The sequence below is a fragment of the Phacochoerus africanus genome, chromosome 11 (genome assembly GCF_016906955.1).
Source record: "Phacochoerus africanus isolate WHEZ1 chromosome 11, ROS_Pafr_v1, whole genome shotgun sequence".
Taxonomy (NCBI): Eukaryota; Metazoa; Chordata; class Mammalia; order Artiodactyla; family Suidae; genus Phacochoerus; species Phacochoerus africanus.
The window spans coordinates 51,013,512-51,035,923 of NC_062554.1; the positions used below are offsets into that span (position 1 = coordinate 51,013,512).

At 35.9% G+C, this 22,412-nt stretch overlaps 2 protein-coding genes across 2 annotated transcripts; both read right to left on the minus strand.

Moving 5' to 3' along the window:
- Positions 1 to 3,596: 3,596 nt before the first annotated feature.
- LOC125110990 (olfactory receptor 8B3-like) lies at positions 3,597 to 9,571 on the minus strand. Its single transcript, XM_047752707.1, has 2 exons — positions 9,563 to 9,571; positions 3,597 to 4,535 (listed from the first exon to the last, which is right to left on the minus strand). Exons 1-2 carry the CDS (start codon positions 9,569 to 9,571, stop codon positions 3,597 to 3,599), a joined length of 948 nt encoding a protein of 315 aa, XP_047608663.1.
- An 11,572-nt stretch (positions 9,572 to 21,143) lies between these two features.
- On the minus strand, positions 21,144 to 22,079 carry LOC125111155 (olfactory receptor 145-like). The gene has a single exon (XM_047752990.1). The coding sequence runs from the start codon at positions 22,077 to 22,079 to the stop codon at positions 21,144 to 21,146; it is 936 nt and encodes a 311-aa protein (XP_047608946.1).
- Positions 22,080 to 22,412: the final 333 nt, after the last annotated feature.

Consider the following 22,412-nt stretch of genomic DNA (forward strand, 5'->3'; position numbering starts at 1 on the left):
TGGAGCATAGTCATAGGCTGGCTGCATTTAATCACATGAGAATTTATGTATTAACATATGTCACATATATTTCAATAAAATATACTTGAGAGTCCAAAAATACACCATCACATTTCTTGTAACCTGATTTTCCGCAAGAACGCCAAAACTATGTGATGGAAAGAATTGTCTTTTCAACAAATAGTGATGAAACAATTAGAACTCAATTTCTAAGAAATGAATTTGGAACCCTCACTCACAAAATAAACAAAATTAACTTAAAAAAACCTTAGATATATATGTGAAAAGTAATATCGTTAAGTTTTAAGAAGAAAACATCATAGTAAATCTGTGACCTTGGGATAGACTTGGTTTCTTAGATAGGATGCATAAAGCACAAACAACAACAACAAAAATAGGATGATTCAGGCATCACCACATTAAAAATATTCTAGGTTCAAAAGACATCATCAAGAGAATGAATACAAGACCCACAGAACGGAAGAAATAATATATCTGATATGTATCTAGTTACCAGAATACATTAAAAATTCCAGGCCCGAGAACTTCCACATGCCAGGGGCCCAGCCGAAAAAAAAAAACAAAAAACAAAAAAAGAAAAACCAGAATATAAAGAAAATCATTTTTCCATATTTTGACATTATTTTCCTTTTAGCTGTATTGAGATATAATCGACATACAGCTCTATATAACTTTATAGCTAATGGTTTGACTTACATAAATATTAAAATTACTACCACAATAAGTTCAGTGAACATCCATCATCTTATATTAAGCAAATTCAGGATGTGATCAGAGATATTTCTTTTTGGTAGTGAAGTAAGAGAATCATTTTCTGTTAATGCTAGAGACCTGAGGCTTTCACATCAACTAAGAAAATGCCCAGTCCTAGAAGAAGGGTACAGGAGAAACCCATGACTGTCCAGGTTGACTTTCAGCTGTGACACTATCAACAAAAACACACCTTCCCTAGAAGCCTGTCAGTGCCATTCACATAATACAAAAAAGCAAAAACTACTAATAATAACTATTTTGTGCATGGAAAATACACTGACTTGACTCCTCTCTCCTTAAAAGAAGTCCAAGAAGAAAGATGCATAGTTCTATAGCTAACTAAAAAGTGCTTAAGCTGCTTAACTTAAAAAGTTAAGTAGAAAATTGCCCTCTATTTAAATGTTACCACCCTTAATTATTACAAACTGTATTTACACTTGTTTTTTCAAATTAGTCAAAGATATAAATTATTAATTTTAAAAACTAGTTATTTAGTGAAGTTGAACACATTTAATGTTGAGGCTCATGAAATGAAAGATTAGTGAACAGCTTTAACAAATCATTAAAAATACATAAAAGAGTGGATGCAGCTCTGCAGTGTCTACAAAGGTTTCCCAAATGGCTCAGATACATTTACTTGTTTAGATACATATTGCTTTCCATTAGGAAAATAAGTTTACAGAAAAGAGCACTAGTTTAGAAAAACAAACAGAAAAGAACCCTAGCCATGAACAGCTATATAAAGAACAGAACTTGTGAAGGGAAAAATCAATCATGGTCATATTGTGGTCAAGGGATGAAATATAAGTGCTCACTCATAACCATGACTCAAGGATTTATCTGTACCAAACAGCTGAAAACAAACAAGTCAAAAACCAGCTTCATCAAATTTCAAAATACATAAATACTGACTGGAGATTCAGGGAAGTATTAAATAGTATTATTTAAAATAGCTTTAAAAAGATTTACATTGTCATTAATACATAATAAAAAGCATTCTAAGGAGTATTTTTGGCCTTAAAAATAAGCCAATATCCTTCAGTTCAATTTGGATTATTCATCAAATATTTTTTTCACATTTACATCATTCTCCAGCTATAATTTTATGTGTGTATACCTAAAAATCCATATGGATGTAGCATGTGGAAGTCAACAAAAATAGGAGTAATTTAGTTGTTCATAGGTTAGCCAGCCTTGCTGGATTAACACTTTTAACATTAAATAACTTAAGCTTTCATCCTATCCAGAGAAATCCTATGATCCTTGCAGAACTTCCAGGGACTCCCATGAAGAGTGAGTCATAGGCAGAGGTTTTCATTAACCAACACTTTTCTGTGTAAATAACTTCTTCCTTCCTTGAGTCTATTAGTCCTCACTATTTATGTCCTGTACTGATGCTGTCTCTCTACCTAGTTTCCCAGATGAGGCCACAGCTCTTCCACCTTCATTCTCCAAAACACTACTAAGGTGTGGTCATTATCAAAGTAGTTTTATCAAGGATCTATGAACAGTGAAATATGTTTACAGTACTCTGCAAAATAGGAAATAACTTCATAATGAAATGTAGTTCCTAAGTCTCAAGACCACTCCCCACACGGGGACATCTTATTCATTGACCATATGCCTCCTTCGGTCCTGACATCATAACAGGTTTCTGAGTATCTTTCTCTGTTCTCTCAGGCACAAACACTTGCAAACATTCCAAATACAGCTTTTTAGTAATTTTCCTATTTCAGCAATCAGATCTACAATATACAGGCCAAAACGGTTTTCTCTTTCTGCCTCTCCCCCCAATTAAACCATTTTCCTTAAAAAAAAAAAAAAAAAGAACAAAAAAAAGCAGACATTCCTTTGTAGCACAGCAGATTAAGGATCCAGCTTTGTCACTACAGGGGCCTAAGTCACTGCTGTGTCAGGAATTTGATCTCTGGCCTGGGAACTTCCACATGCCATGGGGACAGCCCCATTCCCAACCCCATCCCCCCAAAAAATCCAACCTGAGAGAAATTCATGAATCATTCTCAAACAAAGTAGAGTCAACTTTCAACCAGAAATGTTTTCTCATATTCCATTATTACTGAAACAGAATAATGGAATCAAGATGGTACAAAATATATTGCAGCGTAATAAAATGCTAAGAATTTAGTTTGTATTTTTTCCTTCATAAACTTGTGTGATTTTAGTTAAATCATTAACCTCTCTTGACTTCACTTTCCCAGCCATGCCAAACATATATTTTGATGGTTTGCTATGTGTCCATTTGACTTACAAATGTAAAGATTGAAATTCTTTGCCAAAAGAAGCTTGAGCTAAACATTTATGGATGCAAAATAGTCCCACTGAATTTCTTATTTAATGGTCTTTTTGAAACTTCAATTACTGATGTTTATAGAAGACACAGTCTTGCCAACTGGAGTATGAGCAGAAAAGGAGTATCAGTTCAAGACTCTTGTAGCAGGTGACAGATGAAAAACACACATAGTGATGTGCTGTCACACTAGTGTCACCTAATTCCATTATTTGGAGACTATTTCTTTTTTCCCAGAGGAAAAAATAATTTCAAAATTATAATGAAAACAAATAGTATGTTTACCATTTAATGTTGTTACCAAGCAGGAAAAAGGTAAAAATAATATTGTGAAAATTGTGAGGAAAAAAAGAACACTTAGATATAAAGATAAAAATAAATTATTCAGAATGCCTCAAATTTCTTCAAGGTAACAAGGAAAAAAAGATATTAGGAAAAATATAGAAGAGCATCACTAAAATAAAACACACAGAAACTGTCTTGTAACTCACATACACAGATATAATGTTTCAAATCAAATCTGTCTCCCACTCAGGATTTTTCTTATAGCAAGTTTAACATCTTTGTTCCTCAAGCTATAAATTAAGGGGTTGAGCAAAGGAACCGTATTGGTGTAAAAGACAGAAGAGATTTTTCCTTCATCCATAGACCCAGCAGAAGATGGCTTGAGATACATAAATGCACCTGATCCAAAAAACAGAGACACAGCAATTATGTGGGAACTGCAGGTGCTGAACGCTTTTGATCTGCCTCTCCTGGAGCTGATGTGCAGGATGTTGAAGAGGATGAGACCATAAGAGACAGAGATGGTGAGACTGGGCACAATGATGTTGATGCCCACCACAATGAAAACTTCCAGCTCACTGATGTAGGTACTTGTGCAGGAGAGCTGGAGCAGAGGAGGGATGTCACAGAAATAATGGTTGATGGTGTCTGCATCACAGAAGGTCAGTCTCAGCATGCACCCAGTGTGAGCAGTGGCACCAGAAAATGCCATCAAGTAGGAAGCAAGCATAAGGCTGGAACACACTTTAGGGGACATGGCAATGTTATACAACAGGGGGTTACAGATGGCCACATAGCGATCATAGGCCATTGATGTCAACATATAGCATTCAGAAATGATGAAAAAACTGAAAAAGTAAAGTTGGGTCATGCACCCAATGTAAGAAATAATATTCTTCTTTGATATGAAGTTAATCAGCATTTTGGGTGTAAACACAGAAGAATAACATAGGTCTATGAAAGACAGGTTGAAGAGGAAAAAGTACATGGGGGTGTGCAGGTGTGAATTTAGTACAATTAGGATTATCAAGCCCAAATTGCCCATCACAGTGACCACATACATTACTAGAAACAGGAAGAAGAGGGGGAGTTGAAGATCTGGTTGGTCTGTTAATCCCAAGAGAATGAATTCAGTCACAAAAGATCCATTTCCAGGAGCCATTCTTCCCTAAGGGGATCTGTGACAACAGGAGAAAATTTTATGCATAAAAGTCAATATAATTTTCACACAATATCGCTATCAAAAGGGTGGTGTTTGGGCTGGTACTATCTGAAAGTAGACCAGCCTGGACTCATGGAATTGGGTTACCATTTTCATGAAACTGAGCAACATGGACTTTGCTTATTAGGGTCTTTGTAAGCAAAGTAGAAAAGAGCACCAAAACTTAGACTACAGGGGGAAGGGAAATGCTACCCTGTGAAAATTTGGCTAATCAGTTAAAAAACAACTACAAAACAAAAAAACAGAATGAGAGAGAAGAAATTTGGGCCATATTAAAACAATCCTTCATTTATCTCAACATTTCTTTATCACTTCAACCCTCCCCTCACCAGTAAAATTGTAGGCTGAGACCCTACCAACTTGGCACTGGCCTCTAATACAGATTAGACCTAGTAAGGGGAGAACTAAGATGACTGTTTCTTAACTAAATCTAAATGGCCAGAGTCTGGGACAGGTTACCTTACTGCTCCACATCACAGAGGAAAAAGCCTTAACTGTAGATGAGAGAGATTTTCACCCTTGAAGAGGGAATTTACTGGCTGATATAATGCATCCTTTGAGCCCCCTCCTTGAAAGGATTGTTCTATCTGTTTTACCTGAGTCTCAGGATACTAAAACAAGAAAGAAATTGTCACATCTTAGATCCTTGGACTTCCATCTCAAACAAGGAGGACATGAATATAAGTGAAATTTAGAAACTCACCCTCCTTCTTCCAGAAAACCCTGGTGCTTCCTTATCATTTGTTTTACCCAGTGGTCTTTGAAGGGTAATTTCAGGTTCTGAAGCTTGTGTTATTTTGTTTCTAAGAGAATGCAGCCCACACTTAATTTCTGATATGACTTCAAAATCTTTCAGAACTATAGATCATAATTTCTGATTATGACTTTCAGTCCATTCAAGCAGCAGAGAAAAATAAACATTCTTTACTGTTATCAGTTTTGCCCCTTGGTAAGTCATAGAAGATTGAATGTGAGTGTAATTATATAATGCACTCAGTTATAAACATGGTAGAAGCTTACTCAGTCCCTTCCCCAGGGAAACATTCAACATATAATAGGGAACTGAGGGGATGACATTTACTCCCTGTACCATAATCTGCTTTAGTCCATTAGGGATTTATTATTCTACTCAAGTTTTTCTTTTAATGTAGGGATTGTATATCTTCCAAGGCAGAGCCAAAATTAAATTAATAAATTCCCATTTAATATTCATTTAGATGACTGAAGAGGAATCCCTATTCTCTATTTTCCTATAAAAACAACTTACTCAAAAACAATTTATGTACAGATTCCCTTTGTAAGTAATTCAAAAATTTGTTAAGAGGACCTTTCACTCAGTTTATGCATGATGCCAGACATACTCCAGTTGTTAGGGAAATTCAAGACATCTTTTTGTCATAATATCTAACCTGATAGCATCCAGAATACTGGCTCTGTATCCCTGCTTCAGAAAGCTAAGGGGACACTGGACATGGTTATAAGCTACATGAGATGAGAGAAAGAAAATCTAGAAGTTTGGACTGAAAGTCACCATAGCCCCTCTCTCTGTCTTAGCAAAGAATTCACTGTAGAAAAGCCCTTTCCACAAGCTTCTCTTTAGTTATGGAAAAAGGTACACTGGGCATCCAATGATGAAACTTATCGAAACTTATCAGGGGGCTGCCTGAGGAACTGGTTTTAATAATGTGTGTTTTAAAGCACTAAAGGGACCTGACATTCACCAGAAGCCTGGGAACTATAAGAACAAAGGAAATGGATTGACTGACACAAGGATTGAGAGCTCCTCAGCCTCTGACCAGGCTTATTGGTGTGAATCTTCTGCAGTAGAGGACATTCCATGAATATTGCGGCAGGTGGCTATTTTGTCCAATGTTCAAACATGAGCACAGAGAGTCAAGGAAAACGAAGACACTTCCAAGTATTTTCCAGAAAAGAACAACATATATCTCCATGAAACAACCCTAATGAAATGGAAATGTATTATTTACCTGACAGAGAATTCAACTTAACTCAGTTAATAAACATGCTCACGGTTATCAGAGAAAAATCTATAAACATGTTCACTGTTAATCAGAGAATAATACATGAACAAAGTGAGAATTTTAATCAAGAGACAGAAATCTTTGAAGACTACGAAGCAGAAATCATGTAACTAAAGAACACAATACCTGAACTGAAATATTCATTAGAGGGTTACAACAACAGACTGGACCACTCAAAAGAAAGGGTAATGGAGTTCAAAACATGATTATTTGGGAAGTTCCCACTGTGGCACAGCAGGTTAAAAAATTGGCATTGTCTCTGAGGTAGTGCCAGTTTGATGCTGATCCCAGAACAGTGGGTTAAGGATCCATTTTAATAGATGTGGCTTAATTTGCAGATGCAGCTCATGTTCGATCCCTGGCCCATAACTTCCATATGCCATGGGTGTGGCTGAAAAAGGAAAATGAAGATCATTTGACTTTATTCATCTGATAAACTATAAGTAAATGAATGAAAAATAATGAAGAAATGGACTTATTGAACTCTACCAGATGTATCAATGTATGGATTAGAGATATTTCACAGTAAAAAGACTAAAAAATGACCTGAGAGATTTCTTTTTAAAAAATGGCTTAAGAAATCCCTAAATCTGTAGAGGGAAATGGACATTCAGATAGTGGAAACAAAAAGGATAAATAATAAAATGACTCCAAAGAAATCCACTCCAATCATATTATAATCAAATTATTGGAAGTCAAAGACAAAGAGAATTTTGAAAGCAGTAAGACAAATGCAACTTATACTATAAAACCCCCATATAAATATTTGTGGATTTTTGGTCAAATTCAGTGGATTTCAGCATAAATCTTGCAGTTCACTACCAAGTGGAATGATACATTCAATGTGCTGAAAGAAAACAAAAATAGCCAAAGAACCAACAAGAATAATATACCTAGCGAAAATTATCTTTAACAAAGGAGATAAAAGCTTTCTCACACAAACAAAAGCTGAAGGAATTCAGCACCACTAAACCTGCCTCACAAGAAATGCTAAAGTGAGTTCCTCAAGTTGAGAAGAAAGTGCACTAAAGGACAACAGCAAGAAGTCTAAAACAAATTGATAAAGGTTAACAGATAAAAACACAGAACACTACATAATTCTAAAAGTGTTGGCTAAATGTGTTTCCTTTCTGTTCTGATATAAAAATTAAAAGACAAAAGTATTAAAAATAAATATAACAAAATATATTAATGAATACATAAAACAAGTATGCATTCAATAAAATATTTTTAAATGACAAAAGTAAGAAGTTAAATTATTTCTTTAAATCAAAACAACCAGGAGGGTGGCAATAACACATACATGCTACTGTATAAAATAGATGATTAATGACAACATACTGTATACCTCAGGAAAGTCTACTCAATGGTCTACAATAACATACATGGGAAAAAAAGAATGGACATGTTTATATGTATGACTGATTCACTTTGCTGTACACCTGAAAATAATACAACATTGTAAATTAACTATGTGTCAATAAAAGTAAATTTTAAAAAAACTACAGCTTTGACAACTAAAGGCTGAGCAATCTTCACCCAAATGGACCAGATAACATAAAAAAGATATCCTAAACCAGAAGAAAAAGAGGAGGCCACATCAAGAGATAGGAGGGGTGATTTCACAAAACAACCCCATATCTCCCAGGTGGGAAGCCCCACAGACTGGAAACTAACTGGTTGACAGAGACTCACCTACAGGTGTGAGAGCTCTGAGCCCCACATCAAACTCCCATGTGTAGGGATCTGGCACTGGGAGAAAGAGCTCTGGAGCATCTGGCATTGAAGGCCAGTGGGGCTTGTGCGCAGGAGCTCCTTGGCACTGGGGAAAATGGAGACCCCATTCTTAAAAGGCGCAGACAGACTTTCACGTACACTAGGTCCCAGGACAAAGTAAAGTCTCCATAGGAATCTGGGTCAAACCTGACTGCAGTTCTTGGACGACATCCTGGGAAAACAGGACTGAATGTGGCTTGTTGTGAGGGATGGACATTGAAAGCAAAGCTCTTAGGAATATTCAGCAGTGTGCCTTTCTCTGGAGATGGCCATTTGGGGAAAATATGGCCCCACCTGACAGTCAGCACTGAGAAGCCCCAGGGCAAACAGCAATCCAGAAGGGATCACAGCCCCACCCCTCAGTAAACAGGCTACCTAAAGAGCCCTCAGGCACACAGCTGCCTCTAATCCCATCCAGAGACTAAGCCCCACCTACAAGAGGGATTAGAATCAGCTCCACCTACCAGTGAGCAGGCATCAGCCCCTCCCATCAGGAAGCCTACACCAAACCCCCATACCAAATCCAGCCACAAGGGGGGCAGACACCAGAAGTCAGAGAGGCTACAACTCTATTATCTGTAAAAAGGTCACCACACCAAAAACCTACAAAAATTAAAAGGCAGAGAGCTATAACTCAGATGAGGGAGAAGGGAAAAACCCCAGAAAATCAGCTAAGCAATGAGGAGATTCTCAGCCTCCAGGAAAAAGACTTTAGATTGTTAATGCTAAAGATGATGCAAGACATTGGAAATAAACTGGAGGCAAAGATGGATAACTTACAGGAAACACTGACCAGAGAGATACAAGATATAAAACTTAAAAAAGAAGAGATGCAAAATACAATAACTGAAATAAAAAATTCACTAGAAATAGCTAACAGCAGAATACAGGAGGCAGAAGAACAAATAAGTGAGGGGGAGAACAGATTAGTGGAAATTATGGATGCATAACAGAAAAGAGAAGAAAGATTGAAAACAAATGAAAAGAGTCTCAGAGAACTCTGGGACAACATTAAATGCACCAACATCCATATTATAGGGGTGCCAGAAAGAGAAGAGAGAGAGAAGAGGGCAGAAAGCATGTTTCAAGAGATAACAGCTGAAAACATCCCTAACGTGGGAACAGAACTACTCACTCAAATCCAGGAAGCACAACAAGTACCATATATTAAATAAACCCAAGGAGGGACACCCAAAGATGCATATTAACCAAACTGACCAAAATTAAAGACAAAGAGAAAATCTTGAAAGCAGCTAGGGAAGAGAAACAAATAACATACAAGGGAACCCCGATAAGGTTATCACCAGATTTTTCAGCAGAAACTCTGCAGGCCAGAAAGGAGTGGCATGATATACTTAACGTGATGAAAGGAAAAAACCTCCAACCAAAATTACTTTACCCAGCAAGGCTCTCATTCAGACTAGAAGGAGAAATCAAAACCGTCACAGATAAGCAAAAGCTGAGAGAATTCAGCAACACTGAAACAGCCTTACAAGAAATACTAAAGGAACTTCTCTAGGCAGAAAAGACAAGACAGCAACAGGAAACAAAAACTCCACAAATGACAAGCCTCACCAGTAAAGGTGTATATACAGTTAAGATATGAAATCATCCATGCACAATTATACCACGAAAATCAGAAATCATAAGAAGAGGTGGGACAAATGCAGGACACTGGAGATGAACTTGAAATTAAGAGAACAACAACTTAAAACAATCTCATATACATATGGACTCTTATATCAAAACTTCAGAATAACTGCAAGCCAAAAATCTACAATGGATACACAAAGAAACATCAACTCAAATACAACACTAGAGATAGTCATCAAACCAGAAGAGGAGAGAACAAGAGAAGAAGGAAGGAAAAAAGAACAACAAAAACAAATCCAAAGCAGTTAATAAAAAGGCAATAAGAATATACATATCACTAATTACCTTAAATGTTAATGGACTAAACGCCCCAACCAAAAGACACAGACTGGCTGAATAGACACAAAAACAAGACCCATATATATGCTGTCTTCAAGAGACCCACTTCACCTCTAAGGACACATACAAATTGGAAGTGAGAGGATGGAAGAAAATATTCCATGCAAGCAGGCATCAAAAGAAAGCTGGAGTAGCAATACTCATATCAGACAAAATAGACTTTAAGGGAAGACTATTTTAAGGGACAAGAAAGGTCTCTACCTAATGATCAGAGGATCAATCCAAGAAGAAGACATAACAACTTTAAATATCTATGCACCCAACACAGGTTCACCACAATATATAAGGCAACTGCTAACAACCTTAAAAGGACAAATTGACAATAACACAATCATAGTAGGGGACTTTAACACCCCACTTACAGCAATGGATAGATCAACCAGAAAGAAAAATCAATAAGGAAACACAGGCCCTGAATGATGCCTTAAACCAATGGACTTAATAGATATTTATAGGATATTCCATCCAAAAGCAACAGAATACACATTATTCTCAAGTGCACGTGGAACATTCTCTACGATTGATCACATCCTGGGCTACAAATCCAACCTCAGTAACTTTAAGAAAATTGAAATCATATCAAGCATCTTTTCCAACCACAACACTATATGACTGGACATCAACAACAAGAAAAAAAACTGCAAAAAACACAAACACATGGAGACTAAACAACATGCTGCTAAACAACCAATGGATCACTGAAGAAATCAAAGAGAAAATTAAGAAATACCTAGACGAAAATGACAACAAAGATATGACTCCAAAACCTATGGGATGCAACAGAAGCCGTTGTAAGAGGAAAGTTTATAGCAATACAAGCCCACCTCAGGAAACAAGAAAAAGCTCAAATAAACAAGCTAACTTTACATCTAAAGCAGCTCGAGGGAGAAGAACAGACAAGACCTAAAGCTAGTAGAAGGAAAGAAATCATAAAGATCAGAGCAGAAATCAATGAACTAGAAACAAAGAAAACCATAGAAAAGATCGATGAAATGAAAAGCTGGTACTTTGAAAAGATCAACAAAATTGATAAACCCTTAGCCAGACTTATCAAGCAAAAAAGAGAGAGGACTCAAATCAATAAAATTAGAGATGAAAAAGGAGAAGTAACAACAGACATCACAGAAATACAAAGGATCATAAGAGCCTACTATATGCAACTATAAGCCAATAAAATGGAAAACCTAGAAGAAATGGACAAATTCTTAGAAAAGTACAATCTTCCAAGACAAAATCAAGATGAAATAGAAAAGATAAACAAACCAATCACAAGTGCTGAAATTGAAACTGTGATTTAAAAATTTCCAACAAACAAAAGTCCAGGACCAGATGGCTTCACAGGTGAATTCTATCAAACATTTAGAGAAGAGATAACACCTATCCTTCTGAAACTATTCCCAAAAATTGCAGAGGAAGGGAAACTCCCAAACTCATTCTATGAGGCCACCATCACCCTGGTACCAAAACCAGACTAAGATACCACAAAAAAAGAAAACTACAGGCCAGTTTCACTGATGAACATCAATGCAAAAATCCTCAACAAAATACTACCAAACCACATCCAACACTACATTAAAACGATTGTACATCATGATCAAGTGGGATTTACCCCAGGGATGCAAGGGTTCTTCAATATCCGTAAATCCATCAGTGTGATACACCACATTAACAAACTGAAGATCCTCTCAATAGACGGAGAAAAAGCCTTTGGCAAAATCCAACGTCCATTTCTGATAAAAACCCTTCAGAAAGTGGGCATAGCAGGAACCTAACTCAACATAATAAAGGCCATATATGACAAACCCACAGCGAACATCATTCTCAATGGTGAAACACTGAAAGAATTCCCACTGAGATCAGGAACAAGACAAGGATGCCCACTCTCGCCACTACTCTTCAACATAGTTTTGGAAGTCCTAGCCATGGCAATCAGAGAAGTAAAAGAAATAAAAGAAATCCAAATTGGAAAGGAAGAAGTAAAACTATCATTATTTGCAAATGACATGATACTATACCTACAGAATCCTAAAAACTCTACCAGAAAACTGTTAGAGCTCATCCACGAATTCGGCAAAGTTGCAGGATACAAAATCAATACACAGAAATCGACTGCATTTCTATACACTAACAATGAAAGATCAGAAACATAAATTAGGGATGCAACCCCATTTACCATTACATCCAAAAGAATAAAATACCTAGGAGTAAACCTACCTAAAGAGACAAAAGACCTGTACTCTGAAAACTATAAGACACTGATGAAAAGAATCAAAGGTGACACAAAGAGATGGAAAGATATACCATGCTCGTGGATTGGAAGAGTTAATATTATCAAAATGACTATACTACCTAAGGCAATATACAGATTCAATGCAATCCCTATCAAATTACCAAGGACATTTTTCATAGAACTCGAACACAATATTTTAAAGTTTCTCTGGAAGCACAAAAGACCCAGAATAGCCAAAGATATCCTGAGAAAGAAAAATGGAGCTGGAGAAATCAGGCTCCTGGACTTCAGACTATACTACAAAGCAACAGTCATCAAAACCATATGGTACTGGCACAAAGACGGAAATTTACATCAGTGGAACAGGATAGAAAGCCCTGAATTCAACCCACACACCTACAGCCAACTAATCTATGACAAAGAAGGCAAGAATATACAATGGAGAAAAGACAGCCTGTTCAATAAATGGTCCTGGGAAAACTGGACAGCCACATGGAAAAGAATGAAATGAGAACACTCCCTAACACCATATACAAAAATAAATTCAAAATGGATTGAAGACCTAGATATAAGACCAGTTACTATATAACCCTTAGAGTAAAACATAGGCCAAACCCTCTCTGACATAAACGACAGCAACATCTTCTCAGATCCACCTCTTAGAGTACTGACAACAAAAACAAAAATAAACAAATGGGACCTACTCAAACTTCAGTGTTTCTGCACAGCAAAGGAAATTCTCAACAAAACAAAAACACAACCCAAAGAATGGGAGAAAATCTTTGCAAATGAATTGATTGACAAGGGATTAATCTCCAAAATTTATAAACACCTTCTGCAGCTCCATACCCAAAAAACAAACAACCCCATCAAAAAATGGGCAGAAGATCTAAACAGATAATTCTCCAAAGAAGACATACGGATGGCCAGAAAACACATGAAAAGATCTTCAACATCTTTCCTTATTAGAGAACTGCAAGTCAAAACCACGATGAGGTACCACCTTACACCAGCCAGATGGCCATCATCCAAAAGTCTACAAACAATAAGTGCTGGTGAGGGTGTGGAGAAAAAGGAACCCTAGTACACTGTTAGTGGGATTGTAAATTGGTGCAACCACTGCGGAAAACAGTATGGAGATTCCTCAGAAAACTAAACATAAACTACCATTGGATCCAGCAGTCCCACTCCTGGGCATCTATCCAGAGAAAACCATGACTCACAAAGACACAGGTACTCTAATGTTCATTGCAGCACTATTTGCAATAGCCAAGACATGGGAACAACCTAAATGTCCATCTACAGAGGAGTGGATAAAGAAGATGTGGTGCATATACACAATGGAATATTACTCAGCCATTAAAAAGAACGAAATACCGGCATTTTTAGCAACATGGATGGACCTAGAAATTATCATGCTAAGTGAAGTCAGCCGTACAATGAGACACCAACATCAAATGCTTTTATTGACATGTGGAATCTGAAAAAAGGACAGAATGAACTTCTTTGCAGAACAGATGCTGACTCACAGACATTGAAAAACTTATGGTCTCCAGAGGAGTCCGTCTTGGTGGGTGGGCGGACGTGTTTGGGTTATGGGATGGAAATCCTGTGAAATTGGATTGTTATGATCATTATACAACTACAGATGTGATAAATTCATTTGAGTAATTTAAAAAAGGAAAAAAGAGAAAAAAATAAAGACTTTATGGTATTAAAAAAAAAAAGCAAAAAACCTACAGCTTCAATAAGTGTATCTGAGTCTATGAAAAATTAGGAAAATATATGAAGCTCTGTGTTAGGTTTCAATATGCATAACCAGGTACAATACATGTGAATTGTGACAACCATAAATAAAGCGTTCAGAGGAATAATAGCATAGAGTTTTTGTAAGGAATTGATTTAAGCTTTTATTTAAAGGAATAAACTCTTAAAACTACAAAGTATTCTACGTAAGCCCAATGATGACAAAAAAGAAAATATCTATACAAGGTATAGAACAGAAAAAAGCACTTTACCAAAATATATCAAAGCATATCAATACAAAATCAATGAAACACAAAGGAAAACATCAAGAGAGGGACAGAGAGACAAGAAAGCAAAAAACAAGAAAAAGATGAAACAATTTACAAAATTTTGTAATAGTAAATCCTTCCCAATAAATAATTACTTCATATGTTATTAAACTCACTCATTAAATGACATAGCATTGGTGAACAGATTTACAAAAAGAGAGAGAAAGATACAAATATATACCATCAAGGGTAAATTGGTACAACCACTATGGAAAACACATGGAGGTTCATCAGAAAAGTATAGAACGAACATATAACACAGGTTTGATTTAAGGACACACATACCCCAAAAGAAAAAGTATAGAAAAAAGTATTTCATGCAAAAATCAACCAAAAGAGAGCAGGGATGGATTGACTTATGTCAGCCAAAACATACTTAGGTCAAAAACTATCACAAGACACAAAAAAGGACATTATATATATTTTAAAAATGAAAGAATTAATTCTATGTGAAAATATGACATGTATAAATATACTTCAACTCATAAACATTTAAACATAAAAGGCAAGCACTAACAGAACTAAAAGGAGAAAGATACAATAGTAACAAGAGACTTCAATACCCCACTTTCAATAGTGAACAAATGTACTAGACTCAGTACCAACAAAGAATGAAATTGAATAACACCATAGTACATTTTTTTCTAATATGTATTATTAAAGTATAACATTACTGTATTATTCATATTACTATTAAATCATGTTATTCTTTGTGTTTACTTTATTTTTGCAATTCTAATCTTAGTGAATTAATTTCAAAATGATTTCTGGAAACAAAATTAATTTAAGGACATAATGTCCCACTAACACTAGCAGTTATCTTAAATGTTTTGGTATGTGTTTTAATTGTTACTCAATTCTAAATACTTTAGGAGCTCCTGTCATGGTGCAGTGGAAACAAATCCAACTAGGAACCATGAGGTCGAGAGTTCAATCCCTGGCCTTGCTCAGTGGGTTAAGGATCCGGCAATGCCATGAGCTGTAGTGTAGGTCACAGACACTGCTAGGATCTGGCATTGCTGTGCCTCTGGCATAGGCCGGCAGCAACAGCTCCGATTAGACCCCTAGCCTGGGAACCTCCATATGCCACCAGTGCGACGCCCTCCTCCCAAAAAAACACACACAAAAGACAAAAAAAAAAAATTCTAAACACTTTATAACTTTAATTTTCATTTTTTTTGCCCTATGAAATATTTGGAACTGTTTCTTACAATGTCAAATGTAAAATAGGTAAATAACTTTTTGGCTTTTATTTTTTAATTTTATTACATTTTAATCAGAGAATGTGGTCTCTGCGATATAAATTTGCTTGTATTTAAGAATGAATCCAAGGACATATCCTTAATCAAATTTTAACATGTATTCTACATTTCCTTACAAAAATGAAAATGCTTCATTATTGAATGCAAAGTCCTATGCATAAATCTATAGCTTTAGGTTATTAATGTTTCGCTCAAATTGGCTATTTCCCTTTTAGAGTTCATCCAGTTGACCTATCAATATCTGAGAGAAGATGTTAAAATCTCACTCTGATTTGTATGTGTTGATTTCCTGCTGCAAGTTATATTTGTATAATATAATTTGAGGCTATATTGGTAAGTGTATACAAGTTTTAAAATGCTATATCTTGTTATTTTTGCTATTGTGTATTGATTTCTTTACTCTAACAATCACATTTAAAGTCTATTTCTCTTTGTGTTAATTTAGTCATGCCAGTTGCCTTGTTAGATTTTTGCCAAGTATTTTCAGTCCTTTCTTTTCAATTTTTCTTTGTCCTTCAGTTGTACAGTTGTCCCTAGTAAATAGCACATAGTTATATTGGGGTGAGACCTGAGACTTGTGTAAGTTTTTCCCCCTTCAAAGCTCAAAGTCTCACTCTTTTAAATAACAGGGTTATTTGATTGGGATTGTATTGAATCTGTAGATTGCTTTGGGTAGTATGGCCATTTTTACAATATTAATTTTTCCAATCCAGGAACATGGAATATCTTTCCATTTCTTTACGTCTTCTTTAATTTCCCCGATTAATGTTTTATAGTTCTCAGCATGTGAGTCCTTTACCTCCTTGATCAGGTGTATTCCCAGGTATTTGATTTTTTGAGGTGCAATTTTAAAAGATATTGTATTCTTGTACTCCTTTTCTAATATTTCATTGTTAGTATACAGAAATGCAACTGATTTATGAATGTTAATCTTACATCCTGCTACTTTGCTGAATTCCTTGATCAGTTCAAGTAGTTTTTAGGGTTGAGTCCATAGGGTTTTCTATGTAAAGTATCATGTCGTCTGCATACAGTACCAGTTTTATCTCTTCTCTTCCTATTTGGATGCCTTTTGTTTCTTTTGTTTATATAATTGTTGTGGCTAGGACTTCTAAAACTATGTTGGATAGCAGTGTTAAGAGTGGACATCCCCATCTTGTTCCAGATTTGAGTGAGAAGGCTTTCAGTTTTTCCCCATTGTGTATTATATTTGCTGTGGGTTTGTCATAAATGGCTTTGATTGTGTTAAGGACTGTTCCCTCTATACAGACTTTGGTGAGAGTTTTTATCATAAATGGATGTTGGACTTTGTCAAATGCTTTTTCTGCATCTATTGAGATGATCATGTGGTTTTTGACTTTTCTTTTGTTAATACGGTATATGATGTTGATTGATTTTGGTATGTTGAATCATCATTGTGAACCTGGGATGAATCCCACAGGGTCATGGTATATGATCTTTTTGATACGTTGTTGGATTCGTTTGGCTAGATTTTTGTTGAGAATTTTTGCGTCTATATTCATCAAAGATATTGGCCAATAGTTTTCTTTTTTGGTGGTATCTTTGTCTGGTTTTGGGATTAGGGTGATGGCCTCACATAATGTCTTTGGGAGTGTTCCTTCTTCTTGCTTTTGAAAAGGTTTAAGGACAGTGGGCACCAGCTCCTCTTTGTATGTTTGGTAGAATTTTCCTGTGAAGCCATCTGGTCCTGGACTTTTATTTGTAGGGAGTGTTTTTATGACATATTCAATTTCATTTCTAGTGATCTGTCCGTTCAAATGATCTCTTTCTTCTTGATTCAGTTTTGGCAGGCTGTAAGATTCTAGAAAGTTGTCCATTTCTTCCAGATTGTCAAATTTATTGCCAAATGTGCATGATTTATGTTGATTTTCTGAATTTTTTTAAATAAAGATATTACTAAGATCACATGCAAGGATAGATATTGCAGAATAAGCATTTTAATTATATCTTAAATTTTTATATTAAACATCTTTATCATACTAAGTCTTACAAAGAGAAAAACACAAACCTTTATGTTTTGGAAGTAAGAATTACTATAACTCGTTTTATACTACAATCTTAACAGTATCAAATATTGAGTAACTTCAAAGCAAAATTGTGTCAAACCCAAGGAATACAATCTAGATACAGTCTGCAGTTTCCAGGATCTCATAATCTAAAAGAGGTAACAGACTGATAATTCTTATTCAATATTAACTGTGTCAAATGATATAACAGAGCTAACAAAAAGATGCTAAAGAAATTGATTCTACTCTCAATTTACAATTTGTGAAAGCAGTACTCATAATAACATTTATTTTCAACATACAACACTGGCTGCCATTTTAATATTTTTCATCTAATAACTTAAAAGTTATGGAGGTTGGAAAAAATTGCAACTGTTAATAAAACCATGAAATAATGAAAGTAATAAATCACAAGAGCATATTTATAAGCAATGAGATCCTGCTGTATAGCACAGGGACTATATCTAGTCACTTGTGATGGAATATGATAGAGGATAATGTGAGAAAAAGAACGTGTATATATGTACATGGGTCACCATGCTCTACAGTAGAAAACTGACAGAATGCTTTAAACCAGCTATAATGAAAAAAAAATCATTACATAAAAAAATAAATAAATAAAATATTTATGACTTTTGCTTTTGTGTGCAAATTTGGAACTGTGTCTGTGTCATATGAATTCCACTAGTAACGACAAACACAAATAAGTTCTTTTTTGTACCATTTTTATTAGATTCCACATATAAGTGATATCATATGATACTTGTCTTTGTCTTACTTCACTAAGAATGACAAAAGTAGAAACACACTCACAGATTTCAAAATTAATCTTATGGTTACCACAGGAGACATTGTTGGGGGGAGGGAAGAATTGGTATGGTGGGAATAATACATATACTACATTGTATAAAGTATATGATTAATGAGAAACTACTGTATAATACAGGATATTCTACTCAATAGTTTGTAATCACCTATATGGGAAAAAAAATGGATATAGGTATGCGTATTACTGATTCACTTTGCTGTACACCTGAAACTAATTCAACACTGTAAATCAACCATACTTCAATAAAATTAAATTTATAAAAACAAATACATACTTAGAAAAGCAAATTCTCAAGCTATTATATATATCACTTTATATCAATATCTTGTGATATTATTCTAGTAATTAATTAAAACCTACAGTATCTGTCCCACAGATGGCTATCATTCCACATAGAAAAAACAGTGAAAATAATTTCTTCCTTAATTTTTTCCTTAATATTGCAAGGACATAATTATACTGTAAAATCTAAGATGAGAAGGGGGGAAGTTGAGAAATCACAGGAGAAGGAAGGAAGGGAAAGAAAGAAAGAGAAAAGGGAAGGGCAGAAAGAAGGAAGGGAGGAAGGAAGGGCTCTGAATTAAGGTAGAAAATGCATTCCATTTGATTAACATGGAGATCCAGAAATGAAGAAACTCAAACAAAATCAGCAGAATAATCCAGTCCTAAAAATTCCTCATACAAATTCTGCTGCTACTCATTATCTTTCCCCAATATTTTAATGTTGGCGTTTTCCTGGACTCAGCCCTTGGATCTCTTCCTTGAATACACTCAATTTGCTGATCTCCTTAACTCTCAAAGTCTTAAAACCATTTATATGTTGGTGACTTCCAAAATTTATATCCCTGGACTATGCTTCCCCCTTAATTTCACACTCTTACATGCAGATCCTCCTCAAGATCTATACTTATATTTCTAACAACTATCTCAAAGTCGTTTTGTCTCAATCCATAAAAATCTACCATCTACAATATTTTCCAATTAAATGAATGAAAAAATCAATTATTTCAATTATTCAGGTCAAAAACCTAATAATTACCATGGCCCCTACTTTTTCTTTCATACATAATTCAATTAACAGCAAATCTGTTACCTCCAGGTAACTATCCACATACAATTGAAAGCCATCCACATACAATTGCTTCCGACCACCACTAATTGCCCAAATATCTTCCCATCTCAGGATATTTGTCCAGGTGACCTCTCTTTGTAGAAAATTCTCCATATATCTACATGGCTAACTTTCTCACCCATCTTCAAATTTTCATTCAAAAAACAACTTTATGAAATTTTCCCTTACCACCTAACTTAAAAGATGCACTTGCAAATTTTCCTATACTTGTCTCTGGTTTTTTTAAAAGGCAGGGAGGAATGGTTTGTAGTGACAGAGGATCATGCTGAAGAGATGAACAGGGTCCAAATATTAAGAATCTTGTTTGGCATACAGTGGAACTTTAATTTTTACCTTGAAGGCAACTGCACTGAACAGGGTAAAGCAAGTAATTATGATCTTATTTGCAGCATGAAAAGAGCAGTCTGGTTTCAGTGTGGAGAATGGATTTTAAGGCGGAAAGACAAGAGAGGGTCAGGTCAGTTAGATGGCTGCAGTCTGAACGAGAAATGATGGTGTCAGGAGAAGAACAAGGATTGTTAGCACTTGATAAATTGGGTGTGGAGGACAAGTGAAGAGAGAAGAATCAAGGAGATGCCAGCTTGCGGTTTGAGCAATTAAGGAGCCAATGCTGCCATTCATGATGATATTGATCACATGAAGAGCAAGAAGTTTGGTAGGCTTGGAGATGTTGCTATGATTAGGTTAATTTTTGCATGTGGAATATTCAAACAGAGATATTAGGCAGTTAAATACAGTTCTAAAATTCAGATGGGAATCCTCTCTAATGTTTTCTGTAAAGGAATTGTTTCTGTAACTGGAACATTTTTATCTGATATGAACTAGTTATCATACTTTAAGAAAGTATGACTATTTCTTCTCATTTGTAAGATGGAAAAAAACTGAGAGGGGAAGAAGAGATGGAAGAAGAATAGGGAGGAAAGAAGAGAGGAAAAAATAAACTGCACAACAATTAGGCCCCCAATACTAGGCAACAAACATTCATGTGCCTCACCTTCTCCCCCTAAAGCCCTATAAAGTAAGATGATGCCCTGCTTTTGCACAGCTTTCATGCTGGGCCTTCTAATTCCAAGTTCAATACTCTTTCTGTTATACCTCACTTCTTCCTGTATTAAAGACCTTTGTAGAAGAACCAAAACAATTTAAAAAGAAAGGTGTATTTTCTTATAGTAATTAATACTACTCCAGCTCAGGAAAATATTTTTCTACTCAAGCTTTTTTTTAGGGCAACTTTAACCTCTTTGTTTCTGAAGCTGTAGATCAGAGGATTGAGCATGGGCACCACAATGGTATAGAACACGGTGGACACTTTCCCCTGGTCCATGGACAAAACAGAGGAAGGATGGAGGTACATGAATGCCCCTGAGCCAAAGAAAACAAAAACAACAATGACATGTGAGCTACAAGTGCTGAAGGCTTTGGATCTTCCTTCAGCAGAATGGATGCGGAGGATGCTAGAGATGATGAAAGCATAGGAAATGATGACGATGAGACCAGTCACACCAACATCAAAGCCCACAACAATGAGAACTACCAATTCATTGATGTGAGTGCTGGTACAGGAGAGCTCCAGAAGAGGGAGAATGTCACACATGTAGTGGTTGATGGTGTTGGCATCACAGAAGGTCAACCTCAGCATGCATCCTGTGTGGGCTGAGGAAGCTATAAATGCCCCCATATATACAATCACAGGCAGCAGAGAACAGGCCTTAGGGGACATGATGACTGTGTACAGCAGGGGCTTGCAAATGGCCACATAGCGATCATAGGCCATCACTGTCAACACATAGCACTCTGCATTGACAAAGAAGCAGTAGAAGAAGAGCTGAGTCATGCATCCTGCATAGGAGATGGTGTTCATCTTTGACACAAAGTTTACCAACATTTTTGGGGTGATGGCAGAAGAGTAACAGAGATCTATAAAGGATAAATTAAAAAGGAAGTAGTACATGGGAGTGTGAAGATGAGAATTCAGTCTAATTAGAGTGACCAAGCCCAGGTTTCCTGCCACAGTAACAATGTAAATTCCCATGAAAAGGAAGAACAGGGGCAGCTGGATCTCCGAATACTTAGATAAACCCACAAGGATAAACTCAGTGACTAGGGAGCTGTTTCCAATATCCATTCCCCTCCAGTGGGATCTGAAAGTTAAGAGAGTAGAGTCAGATTTGAACCCAGTTTCCCCATACAATCCCATGCTCAGTCCATTCTGGAGCCAAGAAGCCCAACGACTCTACTGAAGTTTATTCTATAGAGAGCAGGATCTGGCTCTGCTCATATAAAGAAAGAGAAGTACATGGGAGGCATCAGCATAGCATCAAGTAATACTGGAAGAAGTAGCAAGAGGTAAAAAAAAGTACAAGCATTTCTCATCTTTTCTCTACTGCAGTTTGTCACTAACACATTTTATCCCTTCACTTGTTCAAGTTGGCATTTACTCACCACACTTCACCTACAC